Source organism: Cebus imitator, unplaced genomic scaffold (assembly GCF_001604975.1).
Source record: "Cebus imitator isolate Cc_AM_T3 unplaced genomic scaffold, Cebus_imitator-1.0 Scaffold45, whole genome shotgun sequence".
Classification (NCBI taxonomy): domain Eukaryota; kingdom Metazoa; phylum Chordata; class Mammalia; order Primates; family Cebidae; genus Cebus; species Cebus imitator.
Window position 1 is genome coordinate 7,701,328 of NW_016107360.1, and position 19,650 is coordinate 7,720,977.

The 19,650-nt window shown below is 41.0% G+C and overlaps 1 protein-coding gene across 1 annotated transcript in view; it reads right to left on the reverse strand.

Annotated features, from left to right (window-relative positions):
• The window catches only part of IGF2BP3 (insulin like growth factor 2 mRNA binding protein 3), a 159,762-nt gene that overhangs the window by 36,890 nt on the left and 103,222 nt on the right, over positions 1-19,650 (reverse strand). Inside the window, exons 4-6 of the mRNA XM_017526986.2 lie at positions 11,559-11,610; positions 11,406-11,469; positions 3,135-3,416 (exon numbers count right to left, since the gene is read on the reverse strand). Coding sequence (XP_017382475.1) covers positions 3,135-3,416; positions 11,406-11,469; positions 11,559-11,610 — 398 coding nt within the window. The remainder of the gene's footprint in view (positions 1-3,134; positions 3,417-11,405; positions 11,470-11,558; positions 11,611-19,650) is intronic.

Below are 19,650 nucleotides of genomic sequence, written 5' to 3' on the forward strand. Positions count from 1 at the left end.
GTGATGTTTCTTACCATTGGCACTACTGACTTTTTTGGGTCAGATTCTTTGTTGTGCATAGGGTGTCTGGTGCACTGTAGGAAACTGACTAACACCCCTGGCCTCTACCTACTAGATGCCAGTAGCATGCCCCTTTCCCAGCTCTCACAGCAAAAAATGTCTCCAGATATTGCCAAATGTCCATGGAGGTTGGGGTGGGGCGCGGGGATGATCATTTGTGGTTGACAACCACTGGCATGGGAAAGTTCTGTTTCTAACAGACAAAAAGAAAATTAGAATTTCTAACTACAGGAAGAGATGGTTAAACACAGGAAGAGATGCTTAAATAACAATATATTCATATCATCAGATGTTTTTGAAAATGTGGTAAAATTAAGGGTACCAACACAGTAAAAAGTCCTTAACTGAAATAATGCAATTCATACCATGATATGACATGTTAGTAAATACAGTCAACAAGTCCTATTGAGATACATCCCCAACTTACCAATGGTTACCCAGGTGAGACAAATGGTAACTTTTAAATTTACATATTTATGCATTTTAAATTAAGTACAAAATAAGTCTGATGTTATTTAAAAAGCACAAGAAAGAAAATCAGCTAATCAAAAAGTATGTATTTTTGGGAAAATTAAGTATTTGTTGAGTTCCTTTGGCCACTCAAACACTTGAAGATAAAGAGCTAAGTAACTAATGGCCCTGAGAGTTGCCATTTGATCATGCCAATAAAAATCAAGATTTGGCTTTCATTTTTGTAACGTTTGGTTGAAACCTGAAGATTTACCTCAAGAGTTAAAGATAGAACTAAAAATAAGGGCAACAAAGAAATGAAACAAATTCTAGCCGGGCATGGTGGCTCACGCCTATAATTCCAGCACTTTGGGAGGCCGAGGCAGGTGAATCACAAGGTCAGGAGTTTGAAACCAGCCTGGCCAACATGGTGAAACCCCATCTCTACTAAAGACACAAAAATTTAGCCCAGCGTGGTGGCGTGTGCCTGTAATCTCAGCTACTTGAGAAGCTGGGGCAGGAGACTCGCTTGAACCCAGGAGGCAGAGGTTGCAGTGAGCCAAGATCACACCATTGCACTCCAGCCTGGATGACAGGGCGAGACTCTGTCTCAAAAAAAAAAAAAAAAAAAAAGAAGAAATGAAATAGATTAAGGGCTACCTAAAAATAACTAATAAAAAAATAGCGTCTTAGACAACAGTCCCAATCTTAAGAGTCCTCTTCTCAGCTGCTGTTTCAGTCACCGGTCACTGTCAGTGATACCTGTCTTCCAGTAACATGTTAGCATCCTTCTTTGCAGTTTATTTCCACCCTTTCACTGTGTTAGGGATTACTAAAATCCAATCCCCTGAGAGAAGGGAATGTGGCTTTGGAGATTAGGGTGGTCCTCTGAGACCATTCCAGAAACAGAGGTTCTGATAATGACTAATTTTGATATCAAGAGTTAATTAAGTCCACTGGCAGAGTTCTGCAAATGAATCATCAGATATAACAAAAATTGCTTCCCTTCCCCTATCCCCATCTTCCTGCTTAAGTAAAACAAACAGTTCGATTTAAGTCACAGCTCTTTCATCTGACAGGGAAATGAGTAGCTCGAAAAGGACAACTCTAATCTGCTACATGACAAGGAAAGGAAATCATATAATGAATTTCTGCAGGTAATGGTGGATCAAGGGAAGCAAGAAGCCCTTAAATTTTAAGATGAAAGCCAGGCTGACTGACTAGGCTATGGTCCAATTGTCTTTCCCACTCCTACATGATGAGGTCAGGACCATTAATTCTATATTCAGGTAACCAGCACCCAACATCTTCTGCTTCAAAGCAAGGGAAAGCAGGATCAGATGCCAGTGCAGGGGGCGGGTGGGTATGGACCACAACTCAGTACAGTTCTTTTTGGTTCTGCATGAGAAATGGGTCAGCTAGTCCAATGCAGGCATGGTGCCTATGATGAATATGCATGTCCTTTAAGGCCGGCTGGAACAAACACATTAGCAATGTATACATAGCAGCGTAGTCCTAACTTTTAAAGAAAGACTAAGCTTATTTCCTTGGATCTCATTTAAAAAAAACCATTCTCCTTTCTAAATTTAAAAGGCAAAATAATCCTGTCATTTCTGTAGCTGGTCCAAAGCTTGCAGAATGGCATTTTTGGATACAACCTCTTCTTCCCAGCACACTCACAGGTTCTTCAGGAAATACGGTAGTGTGCTCGCTTGGGCAGCACATATACTAAAAAATAGGAAATACAGTAGTAACAACAGGGCCAGAGATGTGCCTTGTAGCACATTACAGAGATAGGTATGTGGCAGAGAGTTTGTCACCAAGCTTCTTTGGGTCAAAAAATATCCACATACTTACAATAGTATGGTTTCTAAAGCAAAACTAACATACAATGAATAATGAGAATTGAGAAGTATCTTAGATATATGTCAAGGGCTTCAAACGTAATGTACATGTAGTCATTTTAGTCATTTGACAAAAGAGCCTTCTATGTAGCAGGGCTTGGCCCTGGGGCTACAGTAGTAAATAAAAACAACTAATTCCTGCTTTCTGCTCCTGACAATTAGCTCCAACATTTGAAAGGGAATCTTCCAATCCCTTACAGCCCACCAATTAAAACCATCAAACAACATCCAGAAGAAAAAGCTATTCTAATCACATGGCTTAATCACAGGAAAAGTTTAGACAGTAAGATGAGCAATTCTTTACTCGAGTAAGGCAAGAATGCAAAACCATTTCTGTATTGAGGCCACAAATAAAATGGACTGGACCCAGAAAATTACTTCTAAAAGCACTGAGAGCAGGTGGGGGGTGAGGGATGGGACAGAGAACAATCTAGAAGCTGCCTTTTTGTCTTCCAGAACCTCCCCAACTAGAAGAGGATTAGGTATCATTTGTCTTCCATTCATGTGTGAAAATCTGAGGTTCCCTTTGAGACTGAGGATCAGCTCCAGATTTATATGAAATGAACAACAAGATACTGCAAGATTTTTACACATTCCCAAGTGCTGTCCAAGGAGTCCTCATGGCGGTGTTCAGACGGGCACCAAGTACCAGAATGATACACTGTTACTAACATTTCAAAGGGAAAGCACGAACACCCACCACACACTCAGCATACTCACTTAGACTGGGTCTGTTTGGTGATGTTCCGAATGGTGGCACCTTCTTTTCCTATGATGGCTCCAACAAACTGAGTGGGAACCAGCAGGCGCAGAGGCAAATCACATGGTTTCTGCTTGGTCACAGATCCTGGAGACCCCTGCCTTGAGGAGCCCCTCTGCCCAAGCCCCCGGCGACCTCGGGGCTGCTGCAGGAGGTTTTGCTGGGTGGCCATTTCATCAGGGATATAGGCTACTTTCAAGGTGAAATTCTCTAACTGAAATCCATTCAGTTTGTCTAGTGCTCTGAAAGTTGACAAGGGGCAGGGGTACAAAGAGTAATCAATCTATTTGATACATCTTTTAGCAAAGCAACACCCATCCCTTCTACTCAGCATTACTAGCTATAAATTTCTGAGTAAAGCCCCAGCACAAGCAGCAAACCCACCACACACATAATCCTCCCTCTCCTCCACCCTGCACCACCAGCACCCACACACATCTTCCTCTGAGGCAGTAACAGTGGGGAAAAAGACCACAAGTTTCCAAAGTGAACTTATTTGCCATCTACTAATGAAAAATAGAAAAACAAAAAACATTTTGTCAAACTCTCAGTTAAGTTTAACCCATAAGGTTATTAACAATTTAAGTATAAACAGCAAGAGAGAAGCAAGTGGGCTTCTTGCCCTGGCTAATGTTTCCAAATCACAGTGGAAGAGCCATCAGAAATACATACCTCCTTCACTTCACCCTCTAAAATATGAAATATTTAAAACCATTTTAAGAACCAGTGGACAAATATCTCTAAATCATTCACAACAGACTATCCTGAGTATTAAATTCTACCAATTACACTCAGTAACTATTATGAGCCAGTCCTCAAGAAGACAGGAGTCCCTGACTTTGTGGTTTATGATCTGATTTGGGGCAAAGAGGCAGGGGTGGTGATAAAGCAAAAAAAAGAGAACTACTTTCTAATCTGTTCATTCATTCACCACACTATTTGGGGAAAGTTTCTCTCTTCTTCATTCTTTTGGTTTTTTTGAGACACAGTCTTGCTCTGTCACTCAGGCTGGAGTACAGGTGCCAACTTGGCTCTCTGCAACCTCCACCTCTGGGGCTCAAGTGATTCTCGTGCCTCAGTCTCCTGAGTAGCTGAGATTACAGGTGTGCACCACAACGCCTGGCTGATTTTTGTATTTTTAGTAGATCTGGGGTTTCACCATGTTGCCCAGGCTGGTTCTGAACTTCTGACCTCAAGTGATCTGTCTGCACTGGCCTCTCAAATGCTGGGATTATAGGCATGAGCTACTGTACCCAGCTTCTTTTTAATTCTTGATCTTTATTATAACATGCAAAGAAAAGTGCCCATATCTTGAGAATAAATCTCAGTGAATTTTCACAAAGTGAACACACACATCCAGATCCAGAACTAGAACACACCAGGGCTCCAGAAGCCCCACCAGTACCGGCTTTCAGTAGTCACTGCCCCCACAACCCCTCGCAGACTTCTAACACCATACATTATTTTTGCCTATTTAAAAATTTCATGTAAGTATATACGATATATATTCTCTCATATCTGGAAACTATCTTAAGATTCATCCAAATTGTTGTGTTCTATTTTCTGTTTTTTTGTTTTGTATTCATTTCTTGTGTGTTCTATTTTCAAAGAAGAAAATAATAAACTAATAGAGAGGATATAGCCCAAACTTCATAAACATACTCCTAAATGATACATTCCTTTTTAACTCCCCAGCACACAACAAAAAGAGAGAGGTCCCCACACTTCCCAGGCCACTCAGGTTCTGTGCTCAGATTCTTGAGTTCACCCCAGATGGGGGGAAAAAAAAAAAAAAACAGGCATAAAGTGGTCTCTTTCTAGTTGTTTGGTGTGGCTGTTTCTGGCTTGTACATTGCTTTATTTGCAAACCTGTTCTCAATTCTTGACTTAAATAGAAAAAAGGGGGTGGCGTGGGAGAATGGTTCTAGCACCAAAAAGGTCACTGAGGGCTGGGACCTGGAAGGTAGATCCAGGCAAGCAGAGGGCTCGCTGACATTCTCTGGCCTAGAATGATTCTCAGTTTCTCGCTTCAATCCTCTATCACTGTTCTACCTTCTCTGGAACATGAATGAACTCTTATTAAAAGATCAGTCATGCAGAAAGTAGCAAGAGGTTGCTCTGGCACCATCATCAACCCTCCAAGGCCCTTCCCAGAACTGCTGCTCACTGCAGTACTTCTAGAAATGGACCCGTCCTTTCTATGTTTACGAACACATGTATTCGTGTCCAGTACCTTTGTTAAAACCATAACTGGGGTTGTGATGTTGACTGCTCTGTGGTTTCTTTTTAAATACAATGTCTTCAGATATTTCCGTGTGATTTCTGTGTCAGAGGGCAGTCTTTTCATAAGCTTCAGAGGTGATAGCTGGCACACGCCACACTTATTTTGCCAATGCCTTGATGACAGAACGTTAAGGTTAACACTGTGCTTTCCTCCTGTCCCCCTTTTCTCTTAAGGGAATGTGGATTAAGAATGCTAAAATATTTTGGTTATTTCTAAAGGAAGACAACAGCTGAGAAATTTTAATATTTATGGTGTATATTTGTTATAAAAAGTTGCAATTGCAGAAGAGTCAACCAACTACAGATTCTTTCAAAACAGATTTAATTTTTTTTTCCTGAGACAGAGTTTTATTCTTTTTTCTTTTTTTTTTTTTTGTGAGGCTGAGTCTCGCTATGTCAACCAGGCTGGAATGCAGTGGTATGATCTCAGCTCACTGCAATCTTGCCTCCCAGGTTCAAGTGATTCCCCTGCCTCAGCATAGCTGGGACTACAGGTACGCACTCCCACGCCTGGCTAATTTTTTGTATTTAGTAGAGATGGGGTGTCACCATGTTGGCCAGGATGGTCTCCATCTCCTGACCTTGTGATCCACCCGCCTCAGCCTCCCAAAGTGCTGGTATTACAGGCGTGCGCCACCATGCCCGGCCAACAGAGTTTTATTCTTCTTGTTCAGGCTGGAATGCAGTGGCGTGATCTTTGCTCACTGCAACCTCTACCTCCGGCTTCAAGAGATTTTGCTGCCTCAGCCTCCTTAGTAGCTGGGAATATAGGCACACACCACCACCACCCCCCACCCCTGGCAGCTAGTTTTTGTATTTTTAGTAGAGAGGTTTTGCTATTTTGGCCAGGCTGGTCTCAAACTCCAGGCATCAGGTGATCCACTCACCTTGGCCTCCCAAAGTGCTGGGATTACAAGGCCTGAGCCACCACATCGGGCCTTAAATGTTTTTAAAGTCAGGAATAAACAGATCATTGAAGGTTCTTTAAAAAATTAAGGAAACCTGAACCCAATGAAGGCATCAACTACATCTAGGCATAAAAGGTAATCTAGTTCATACCACAGCCTTTTGCATTATAAATGGCATATTGCCAGCTTCAGAAGAGAGTAAGTATATTTTGACTAGTGAATTAAGTCATTAATGTTACAAAAAAGGTAGGTAACTTTTTTCTTGAGTAAGGCAGACATATACAGATATCATTCTTCCTGGGGTAAAACAGAGGTATACAGGTCAGTTACCAGATGCTTCTATATTCTAGAACCATCTAAATTAAGTCATATGTATCACAAGAAACAACTTTATAACTTGGCAAAAACTTTTAACTTATATTGTGCTGCTTTAAAAAGATTTTTCTTTGTGGGAAAAAGAAAAAATTCTCACTGAAGAGATCAAATGGCTCAGAGTGCTAGTCTCCGGTGTACCCCCTGGATTCCAATGGCTCCAGACTCAGGCTGCTCCAGGCACAATGCAGACAGCCCCTATTGTGTGTATGGGACTACCTAATTGCCAATCTAAGCAGAGTTCCTGATCTCTCAAACCATAGTGCTCCACATTCAGACACAGCTGAAAAGGTACAGGAGGAACCTAACTGCTGAATGGTGGCTTTCTCATGACTGCAGCTCCTAAGTTACTGAATTTAAGTCAACCACAAGAACCTTTCTAGGCACAAAGTTTACTATTCAGCTATGTCATACAGTGATCTGCTGAGTTCATGGGAAAAAAAAAATTTAGTATTTTCACCAGACCCACTGTAGATGCAAGACATGAGATAAACAACTGTTATCATTATTTGAAACATATGTATTCAGTTAAAGAGAATTTGAAGATGTTTATCCAACATGTATATTACTCAGGATCCTGGTTTTCTTTTTTTTTTTCTTTGAGATGGAGTTTTGCTCTTTTTGCCCAGGCTGGAGTGCAATGGCACAATCTCAGCTCACTGCAACCTCCACCTCCCAAGTAGCTGGGATTACAGGTGTATACCACCATGCCTAGCCTTTTTTTTTTTTTTGAAACTAGAAACGGGGTTTCACCATGTTGGTCAGGATGGTCTCCAACACCTGACCTCAAGTGATCCACCTGCCTCAGCCTCCCAAAGTACTGGGATTATAGGTGTGAGCCACCGCATCCTGCCAGGATCCTGTCCTGTTCTTCATCATCACTTGACTCTTCGCTCTTGATCCTATTTTAAGGGTCACTGAGAAGACGCCAAGTAGTTTTGTTAGTTGGTAGAATTTAATTGTATTGGTAAGAAGTCTACTGGCGCCAGACGCAATGCCTCATGCCTATAATCTCAACACCTTGGGAGACCAAGGTGGGTAGATGACTTGAAGTCAGGAGCTCAAGACCAGCCTGGCCAACATGGAGAAACTCTGTCTCTACTAAAGGTACAAAAACTAGCCAGGCGTGGTGGCATGCACCTGTAATTCCAGCTGCACAGGAGGCTGAGGAATGAGAATTCCTTGAAACTGGGAGGCAGAGGTTGCAATGAGCTGAGATTGTACCACTGCACTCCAGCCTAGGTGACAGAATGAGACTGTCTCCAAAAGAGTTCACTGGGGTAGATCACCATTTAGAGCTGAATGGGCTTCAAAATAGAGAATAAGTAGTTCAACTTGAGGATGAGGAGGAAAGAGAAAGAAATAAGAAGAAATGAGACCCAGATAAGATAAATGTACCCAAGAGTCCACACATACAGATCTGAATCATGAAAAAATACAGACTAGAGACCAGAATTCTAGTCCAGCTTGATCATTAAATAACCATGTTACCCTCCAAAGGTCATTTTCCAGTTTGGCATTAGCCATCTCCCTACAAAATTAAAAGATTAGACTCATGGTCCTTTCAGCTCTAAAATTTCATGCCTGGCTGGGTGCAGTAGCTTGCACCTCTAACTCCAGCACTCTGGGAGGCCAAGGAGGGAAGATCACTTGAGCCCAGGAGTTTGAGATCAGCCTGGGCAACAGAGTGAGATCCTGTCTCTACCAAACAAAAAAGAAAAAGAAGAAAAAAAGAAAAAAATTAGCTGGGTGTGGTGGCACAAGCCTATAGTCCCAGCTACTTGGGAGGCTGAGGTGGGAGGGCTGTTTGAGCCCAGGAGGTTGAGGCTACACTGAGCCATGATTGGCCCACTGCACTCCCAAGTCTGCCTGGGCGACAGAATGAGCAGCTGTCTCAAAAAATAATAAATAAAATTCCATGTCTAAAAAATCTCCTGTTTTTTATCCTCAGATGTCACCCTGTAAATACTATAGGGTCCTAACAAAAATGAGGTTTAACCCATTATTGAATAGTCACAAATTCAATTATCTCCTTGCACCAAGAATAGGAGGTTGACACAATTCAGCAATCATCATTGAAAGCCTGGGTATGATCATCATAGGGATGTACCTTAATGAAATAAATATTGGACAAAGCCCAAGTGTAGGGCTTCATGACTATATTGGTTCTAAAAACAAAACAAAACGACATGGGCAAATGCCCTAGATGATGCGCAACAGAAGTCAGGAGAGGTAAACTGTGGTGAGGATCCGACACTATGCAGAGATTAGAATCAGTATAAATATACTGAATGACAAACCCACAAAATCCTGCAGAATGATCTTTGTAATTCTGAAAGTTATAATGCATGGGACAAAGTCTGTAAAACTCTATGGCAAATTTAACAGTGGTTATCCCTGAATGACAAAAAAAATCCCTTTGTCTCGGTGCTTTATTTCATTTTCCAAAATAAATCTTTTATTTACATAATTGTTAAAGTTTAAATGGGAATTTTCTTAGCCACTGGCCAAGGTGCTTCAAACACTTCTAACCATAACCACATTTACCTTATAAAGGTATTCACAGTGATACAAAGGAACTTCAATGATAGTTTTTTGTTTTTTTTTTTTGAGATGGAGTTTTGCTCTTGTCACCCAGGCTGGAGTGCAATGGCGCGATCTCAGCTCACTGCAACCTCCACCTCCCAGGTTCAAGCAATTCTCCTGCCTCAGAATGATAGTTTCAAAGTACAAATAAACATTCCTATTCCCTAACAAAAATAAACATCAGAATAACCCCAAACAAAAGAAAGTGTAAGAACTAAATGTCTACACATTTTCTATGGGGTTCTTTGAAACACATGACAAACTGTCTTATCTCACCATCTCTGGAACAGGGAGGAAAACAGGTGGGCCTCTCTTGCTTTCAGGAAGAAAAAGTGCATTCACTAAACACATACTTCTATTTTTAATGAAACTGATGAAATGAAATTTAAACTTGTCAAATTTTAATAATTCCAGACTTAAGCCTAAAATGAACACATGTATTAATATTTTCTGTAATATGTGTGCCATTAACCTTTGGTTTACTTTAGCCACAAGGTGGCAGGAATTTCAATGTTAAATTCTGTCTTAAAGACAGAGCCATAGATGAGGACTCTTAAGTGACATTCATAGAGCTTTAAGTAACAGAAGCAGCTAAAAACATGTTAACACTAGGTCCCTGGTTCCACATCATAGTGACAGCCATCACTGGAAATGAAGTATACCAAACAATAACAGGTAGCAGCAGCAGCAATCAAACATGTTAGAAAAATACGTAATAGCTGCTAACTTTTGAGCTTTGACTACTTTATAGGTATTATGAAACGTGTTTTGGAGGCTCTTAGTTTTTCTCAGTAGCCTCATTAGCTAAAGACTACAGTTATTCCCATTTTAGAAATGGGGGTGGGCCAAGATCACGACACTGTACTCCAACCTGGGCAACAAGAGTGAAACTCTGTCTAAAAAAAAAAAAAAAAAAAATGTGTATGTGTGTGTGTATGAATATACATATACACACACACACAAAAAAAAACATCCAAATGTTACAGTATCATTTGTGATAAAGGAGGAATACATATGTGTAGCATTTGTTTTCTACATGGTTATCTCCCAAGGATGAGGTGTTTAAGGAAGAATTTGCACTATGTGCATCTTCACATCTTTTTTATTTTGAACCATGTGAGTATTACTGATTTTACAAATAAAGTTCCACTTATTTTATACAAATTTCCACCTTCTTCTCCATGTTATCTTTCCTTTCATAGTCCCTCCTGAGTGAGTCCTGCCTTTAGGAACCTAGCTAAGCTCTACTCCTGCAGCTCATTTTACCTTTCCCCTTCAGGGCTCAGAGTCAGCCAGTGGGGTCTTTCACCTTTCTGACACAGAGGACAGTCAGCCTGCTCCTGCCAGTATGGTATCTTGAGGTAGCTCAGGCTTCTGTAGTCAGCTAACACCCAGTGCAGTGCTACTGAGCACTTTATATGCTATTCTTTTGTGTTCATATTCTGAACAGACCTGTTAAAGGCCATATTTGTGGGACCCCCGTTTCTTTCTTTATTGCTCATTTTATTAGATCATTCCAAGCCTAGAGAATTATCTTTTCCTAGGGGAGACTGTTTGATCTGTAAAGTATTGCCTGTTTACTACACTGGAATCTTTTCTTCTATAAATCTAAGAGCAAATTACATGGATCCAACATCTGCACACTCCTAAATGATAACAGTAATCAGAAAATCAGTGAGCAAGTCAACTTAATGTTTAACACTGTTGTTTAACACATGAGCCAACTTACCCACTTTAGATAAATAATATACGTGTCATACAAAACGGGGAGGGGGGAGAGACTATGTTATTTGGCAACACCACCCAGGCCAAGAGTTTCTGCAAATAGGATGTGATTCAGCTTCATACTAGACCACTCTATTACTGGCATTAAAGACACATTGAAAATGTCATACACCTTTAACCAATGTAGATTCTTACTAGACATTCAAACTTAAAAAGAAAGGCACAATTGCAGGGTCAAACTTCGTAAAATAAAAGTTTCTAACACCCACCAGCCCTTCTCAACTGAAAAATCCACAAAACATGTTACTGTACTTAACTTAGTTATCATATATAGATTAAAAGTTTCAAGCTTCTTACTGTCTAGCTTGGTCCTTACTGGAATAGGTTACATTTACAACTGCAGTTTCCGAGTCAGTGTTCACTAGAGGAAGAGAAAAATGAGAATAAAGGTTAGTTTTCTTTCTACTTCCTTCCTTTTACAAATTTGAAAGCAATTCAGAAGACATGTACCTTGCTCACAGCTCTCCACCACTCCATACTGGACTAGTAAACTATCCAGCACCTATCAGGAGGGGGAGAGAAAATTATAAATTTTGAGTTTCCCAAGTTATTAGCAAGGGCAGGAATATGTCTTACAATTACTAATTGTGATGGAAAAGAACCAACAATTATCTGAGGCTGGGACTGCAGAACTGAGGGATGGATACCACAAATACCACACTCGCACTTGTCTCTTCTGCCCGCTCCTAGATCCCTGACATTAAGCTCATTTCCTATGGCTAACCAAGAAGTAACGCTGGCTCAGCAAAGTGTGCAAACCCACAGCCGCCCGGTTCCTGAGGCTGAAGGAGGAGGATATATTTCTCATACATACACAAACACATCAACATACTTTCTCTTTGCATACAAAATCACTAGACATGGGACCAAGTTAAAAACTAAAGTTTAACTGGGCACAGTGGCTCACACTTATAATTTCAGGACTTTGGGGGGCCAAGATGGGAGGACTGTTTGAGGCCAGGAGTTTGAGACCAGCCTGGTCAGCACAGTGAGACCCCATCTCTAAAAAAATAAAATAAAAAGAGAAAAAAACTAAAGTTTTATCTATAAGATGTTCCTTTCCAAAGGACTTCCTTTACAACTCTAATGGTTATTACAGAACAGACTGCTCAAGGCAGGCTAGCAAAATGAAGAGAGCACAGTGGACACTCTATATTGGGTCTTGAATTAAAGCCCAACATAAACATGTAGACAGCAAAGGTGTGAAATGAAGGAAACATTTCTAAATCTACACAGGGTTGGGAAATGTACAATCTGAAGCTATGATTTCACCATCTTTCCTGTAGCTGTTATACTATGCATGTAATCCAAATGGAGAGGCTGTTAAAACAGTAATTATAAGTTTATTATAATATCAGCTACAGGTGTAGGTCTCCTCAACGTAAACCAAATTCAGGTGTCCTTAGCGTCTAAGACCTAGGGCCAAACAAAGTAAGTTTTTGTAAATTATAGCAAACTACTTACTCATCAATTTAACTACAAATTTTATTATTTATTGATTGATTGGACAGGGCCTTGCTATGTCACCCAGGCTGGAGTGCAGTGGCATCATCACAGCTGACTGCAGCTTCAACCTTCTGAGTTTAAGTGACCTTCCCACCTCTGCCGTCCGAGCGGCTGGGACTACAGGTGCACGTCGCCACCCTCAGCTAATTTTAAAAATTTTTGGTAGAGATGAGGTCCCACTGTATTACCCAGGCTGGTCTCAAACTCGTGAGCTCATGGGATCCTCCTGCCCTGGCCTCCCAAAGTGCTGGGATTACAGACGTGAGCCACCTAGCCCTGGCCTAACTGCAAAGTTAAAAGGGTGGTTCCTTGAAAATGTTTTCAGGCCCCAGGAAACAGTAAACCATTAGAAAACAAATTTTTATGGTAATTTCCTACTAAATTTAAGCGATTTCTTCTAAAGGAAGATTTATCTTAAGTGGTATCTTTTAAGCTTTTACTTTATCTGGTTCCAGTTTGAAACATCTAACAAGGTTTGTCTGGGGTGAACTTTTTTTGTTTGTTTGTTTGTTTTTGGTATTTTTAGTAGAGACGGGGTTTCACCATGTTGACCAGAATGGTCTCGATCTCTTGACCTCGTGATCCACCCACCTCGGCCTCCCAAAGTGCTGGGATTACAGGCTTGAGCCACCGCGCCCGGCCTTTAACTTTTGTTTTTAGTTTTGGGACAGGGTCTTACCGTAAGCTATGCCAGAGTGCAGTGGCACAACCATAGCTCACTGTGTCCTCAAGCTCTGGGTTCAAGCAATCCTCCCACCCCAGCTTTCTGAGTAGCCGTCACTACAGGTGCATACCACCACACCTGGCTGATGTTTAAGTTTTTTGTAGAGACGGGGGTCACACTATGTTGCCCAGGGTGGTCTCAAACTCCCAGATTCAAAGGATCTTCCCATCTGGGCCTCCCCAAGTGCCAAGATTACAGGCATGACCCACAGCACCTGGCCTGCTTTTTCTTTTAAATAAGGTTAATATTATTTGTGAGTGAAATGCTCCTTCATCATTTTTATTTGGTAAATTTCTGAGGTATACACGTAGAAGTACATTAATCTTTGTCTCTGATTATAGTTATTGTTAAATCACAACAAGACATTCAAATATTTCATGAGTGAAGTGACTACTTCACAGGAGGAAATCCTGGTATATCTTACTAGGTAGGGTACTCTATAAAAAGTGCTTGGCTGTTTTACAGGTGAATGTGCCATGTAATGTTGATCACAGACACAGTTTATAAAGGCCAAAAATTAAAAAACCTCTCACATTGCCATTAAAAGATGAAATACACAACACATAATTTCTTAAATTAAAATCAAGGGTGGCCAGGCGTGGTGGCTCACGCCTATAATCCCAGCATTTTGGAAGCCCGAGGCAGGTGGATCACCTGAGGTCAGGAGTTCAAGACCAGCTTGGCTAACATGGCAAAGCCCTGTCTCTTATTAAAAATGCATAAAATTAGCTGGGCATGGTGGCAGGTGCCTGTAATCCCAGCTACTCGGGAGGCTGAGGCAGGAGAATTGCTTGAACCTGGGAGGTGGGGACTCCAGTGTGCTGAGATCGTGCCACTGCACTCCAGCCTGGGAAACAGAGCAAGACTTTTTTTTTTTTTTTTAAGGAGGGGGGAAAAAAAAAAAAGCAACCTACTTATTTTCTAGACAAAAATGAAAATTTGTCAATACAAAGAAATGTTTTACTTCATACTTGTCAGAATTCTAACGAAGTATATTTTAGTTCATTCTACCTTAAGTAATGAAGTGGGAAGGAGGACATGTACATCTACCATTAAAATTTAGCTTTTAAATGAAAGCCACACTAATAGTAAAGCTTTATAGCAGGGGTAGAGGAGGCGTTCAGGAAGTAAGGGGTAGTTGCCAATTTGTCATTTAAAATTTAGCTTTTAAGGCCAGGCACAGTGTCTCATGCCTGTAATCCAGCACTTTGGGAGGCCATGGCAGGTGGATCACTTGAAGTCAGGAGTTCAAGACCAGCCTAGCCAACATAGTGAAACCCTGTCCCTACTAAAATTAAAAAATTAGCCAGGCATGGTGGTAGATGCCTGTAATCCTAGCTACTCGAGAGGCTGAGGCAGGAGAATTGCTTGAACCCAAGAGGTGGAGGCTACAGTGAGCCGAGATCACACCACTGCAGTCCAGCCTGGGCAACAGAGCAAGACGCTGTCTCAAAATAAATAAGTAAAATTTATTTTTTAAATGAAAGCCACACTAATAGTAGAGCTTTATGGCAACTTGGATGGAGGCAGGGGTAGAGGAGGGTTTCAGGGAGGAGGTAGTTGCCAATTTAATGTTTAATTAAATAAATATCTTTCTTAATTATTCTGAAAAGCAATTTGTTCAGTAATTAAGTACATTAGTCTCCACAAAGATAACCTTATGCCTCCTTAACTTTTATTACTCTTAGAGATAACACTACAGAAATTACCTGTGATCTACAAACAATACTGACTAAACCTACAATGATGCCAAGGAAACAAATGTTCTTTTGAAGAAACATTGCCAAAGTGTTAGAGAAGTATTTATACACACACATATATAAATGATACACGTAAAGTTTTTTTTTTTTTTTTTTTGAGACGAGTCTTGCTCCGTCACCAGACTGGAGTGCAGTGGCGCGGTATTGGCTCACTGCAACCTCCAACTCCTAGGTTCAAGCGATTCTCTTGTCTCAGCCTCCCGAGTAGGTGGGACTACAGGCAAGCTCCACCACACCCGGCTAATCTGTGTATTTTTAGTAGAGACAGGGTTTCACCTTGTTGGTCAGGATGGTCCCAATCTCCTGACCTCGTGATCTGCCCACCTCAGCCTCCCAAAGTGCTGGGATTACCAGCGTGAGCAACAGCGCCTAGCCGGTAAATTTTTTAACTTAAAAATTGGGGGGCAATTCCCCCTGTCCTCTTCCTTTCCAAGTTAAGCCTGGTAGAATGGCTTCTACAAAGAAGAGTGGCAAGAAAAATGGCTGCTCTGCCACCAACAAGCTGATAACACGAGAAAACATCAACATTCACAACTCCATCCATGGAGTGGGCTTCAAGAAGACTGCCCCTTGGGCATTCAAAGATATCTAGAAATGTGCTATGAAGGAGACATGTTCACTGACACCGGGCTCAACAAAGTTGTCTGGGCCAAAGGAATAGGCAATGTCTTACACCATAATCTGTGAGCAGCTGTCCAGGAAGCATAATGATAATGAAGATTCACCAAATGAGCTCTATGTTTTGATTACCTACGTACCTGTTACCACTTTCAAAAATCTAGTCAGTCAATGTGAATGAGAATTAGCCACAGATCATCAAATACGTTAAAGTTATAAAACCACACACACACACACACCAAACATTAAAATTTTCACTGCATATATTCAAAACAAAATTGCTTGTATAGTTTCTAATAATAGGTAAATGCTATTGGTTGTCAATTTTTGTGTGTCTTTTTTTTTTTTTTTTTTTTTTTTTTTTTTGAGACAGAATCTCACTCTATCACCCAGGCTGGAGTAGAGTGGTGTGATCTCCACTCACTGCAATCTCAACCTCCCACGTTCAAGTGATTCTCCTGCTTCAGCCTCCTGAGTAGCTGGGATTACAGGCAAACCCCACCACACCCAGCTAATTTTTTTATTTTTAGTAGAGACAGGTTTCACCATGTTACCCAGGCTAGTCTTGAACTCCTTACCTCAAGTGATCCACCGACCTCAGCCTCCCAAAGTGCTGGGATTACAGGCATTAGCAACTATGCCCAGCCATGAAAAGTCTTTAAAAAGATAACTAGAAACTACAATCCTGTGTACTTTTTTTAAATAGGGAATTTTGTTGTCTGTAGATAATACTTCAATAAGCATGACTTTACACACACACAAATAAAACAAAACAAAACAAAAACCCTCTAATCCTAAGAAATAGGTGCAGAATCAATCTTCGTACCTAGCTGTGAACTAATTTAACAACACAACTTAGGAGATTTTACATAGACACCATAGATGGATTTCAGTGGATCTTTGATTTCTTACTCAAGGTTTCACATACAAGGTTTGGGAGTAATCACAACACAATAGGGAGAGAGCTGTCAACAGCCTAATAAGATTCTCAAATCTCAAAGGGATTTCCAACCCCCCAAATGACTTGAACTGTACTATAGTAACCCCATCAATCTTAAGGCAGGCATTATCTGAGTATGCTCTTTTATATCAAGAAGGGCTCCATATCATGCCACTCTAACCCACTGAACTCTCAACAAGTAAACAACTTACACTTGGTAAGTTCTGACATTTTGCCTTTTTTTTTTTTTTTAAAAAAAGAGACGGGATCCTGCTATGTTGCCCAGGATGGAGTACAGTGGGTATTCACAAGTACAGTCCCACTACTGATCAGCACGGGAGTTCTGACCTGCTCCATTTCCGACCTGGGCTGGTTCACCCCGCCTTAGGCAACCTGGTGGTCCCCCACTCCCGAGAGGTCACCATATTGATGCTGAACTTAGTGCAGACACCTCAGCGTAGCACACTACAGCCCAGAACTCCTGGACTCAAGCAATACTCCAGCCTCAGCCTCCCGAGTAGCTGGGACTACAGGTACGCGCCACCGCACCCAGTTTTTCTTTTTTTAGAGACAGAGTCTCACTAAAGTGCAGTGATGTGACCTTGACTCACTGCAGCCTCCACCTCCCAGGCTCAAGCCATTTTTGCACCTCAGCCTCCCGAGTAGTTGAGATTACATGCGTGTGCCAAAACACCTGGCTACTTTTCATATTATAGTAGAAACAAGGTTTTGCCATGTTGGCCAGGCTAGTCCTGAACTCCTGAGCTCAAGTGATCTGCCTGCCTCAGCCTTCCAAAGTGCTGGGATTATAGATATGAGCCACCATGTCTGCCTGCATTTTGCTTAACTCTGCATTAAAGAGGAAGATAGACCGTGTGTTCCTGTTACCTGTCACATAAACTACCTATGTACCTGTTTTTGTCTCCTACATTCTTGTCTCTTCTCAGTACCTCTAACCCTTCTATGTTGGCCACAAATACTTCTTTTAAACAGTCTTATTTAAAGGTTAAAAAAAAACAAAAACAACCAAAAACCAAAAATACCTCGCACTGTATATTCCCAACACTTTCACAAGTTCCCATACCTAAATAAATTTTACTCAAACCAGAAAGGAGACATTTATCTATGCTTACTTACATAAGTTTAAATTCCAATGACGGGAGAGGAAGGAGTATAAATACAAATTAAAGCCTAACAGAAAATGTCTTGTTAGAATTCCCCCCTATTATGCATTTAGGATGTGAAAGCCTCAAATGTTCAGCCTTCAAAAAAAAAAAAATGTTCATCCACAGCCGGGTGCGGTGGCTCACGCCTGTAATCCCAGCAGTTTGGTAGGATGAGGCAAGTGGATCACTTGAGGTCTGGAGTCTGAGACCAGCCTGGCCAAGACGGTGAAACCCTGTCTCCACTAAACACACAAAAATTAGCTAGGTGTAGTGGAGCACACCTCTATTCCCAGCTACTAGAAAGGCTGGGGCAGGGAAATTGCTTGAACCTGGGAGGTGGAGGTTGCAATGAGCTGAGATTGGCCACTGCACTCCAGCCTGAGCTACAGAGCGAGACTCCGTCTTTTTAAAAAAAAAAAAAAAAGTTCACCCAAATGTAGAAATAGTACAGAAAGAATCACATGAAAAATGCAAAGATTATAACTTTTCTGAATGTAGTGGTACAAAATTAAGATCACTCATAATGATAAAAAGTACAAACAACCCAAATGCTTGTTGATTGATGAATGTAAACAAAATGTGGTATATTTGTACAGTGGAATATTATTCAACCGTAAGAGGGAGGTACTTATACATGCTGCAACACAAACCTTTAAAGTATTATGTTTCCTTGTTAGTATATTGACTAAAAAAAACAGATAGACAAGAAGGCATTATGCTAAGTGAAAGAAGACAGTCACAAAAAATGACATATTATGTGATTCCATTTGTATGAAATGGCCAGAATAGGGAACTCTACTATAGATAGAAAGTAGATTGGTGGTTGCTTAGGGTTGATGAAAGTGAAAGTAGAGGGCAATAGTTAAATGTTTCTATTTGAAGTGATGAAAATGTCCTAAAACTGTGGTGATGGTTGCAGATATCTATTAACATACTAAAAAAAAAAAAATCACTGAATTAAACACTTTAAATGGAGAACTGCATAGTGTGTGAATTATATATTTCGGTAAGCTGTTAAAAAATACTAACAGCAACCTTCCCAGGCAATGGCCTAGTTTTGCCTTTTAAATTTTGAAGTATTGATAGCTTCTTGGCCTTCTGGCCAATAATCATCCACAGAACTAGCCCAGTCTGGTTCAACTTTGTGTGACAAAATGGTGATTTGTTCTTCAGTTGCCATGGACCCCCAAGTTGCAAGTTCTGTAACCTGAGCATGTCCAGATGAACCACAAATGCAACCACAAGTGCCTGGACCAAGAGACAGGACCAAATTATGAAGTGGATACCACATGACATGATCCAATCAGATTGAACCCTGGTATCACCTTCTGGTATGATCCAGTCAGGTCACACCTCCTGACATCACATCACTGTAAGATCCAATCAGATCATATCTTATTACACTCTGACTATAAAATCTGTCCCAGCCCCCAGCCAGGGGAGACAGATTTGAGCCTGACTCTATCTCCTCGCTTGACAGTCTTGCCATGAACTTTTTTCTTTACAAAAAAATTTTTCTTTAGAAATGGGCTCTTGCTATGTTTGCCCAGGCTGGTCTCAAACTCCTGGTCTGAAGCAATTTTCCCGCCTCAGCCTCCCAAAGCATTTTTTATTAAAAAAAAAAAAAAAAAAACAAACCTATGCTTTGGTGTTTGGCTTTCCATTGCACATGGACAAACAGAACCAGTTTGGTTGAGTAATAGTATCATTGAAATACTTGGCCGGGCGCGGTGGCTCACGCCTGTAATCCCAGCACTTTGGGAGGCCGAGGCGGGTGTATCACGAGGTCAACAGATCGAGACCATCCTGGTCAACATGGTGAAACCCC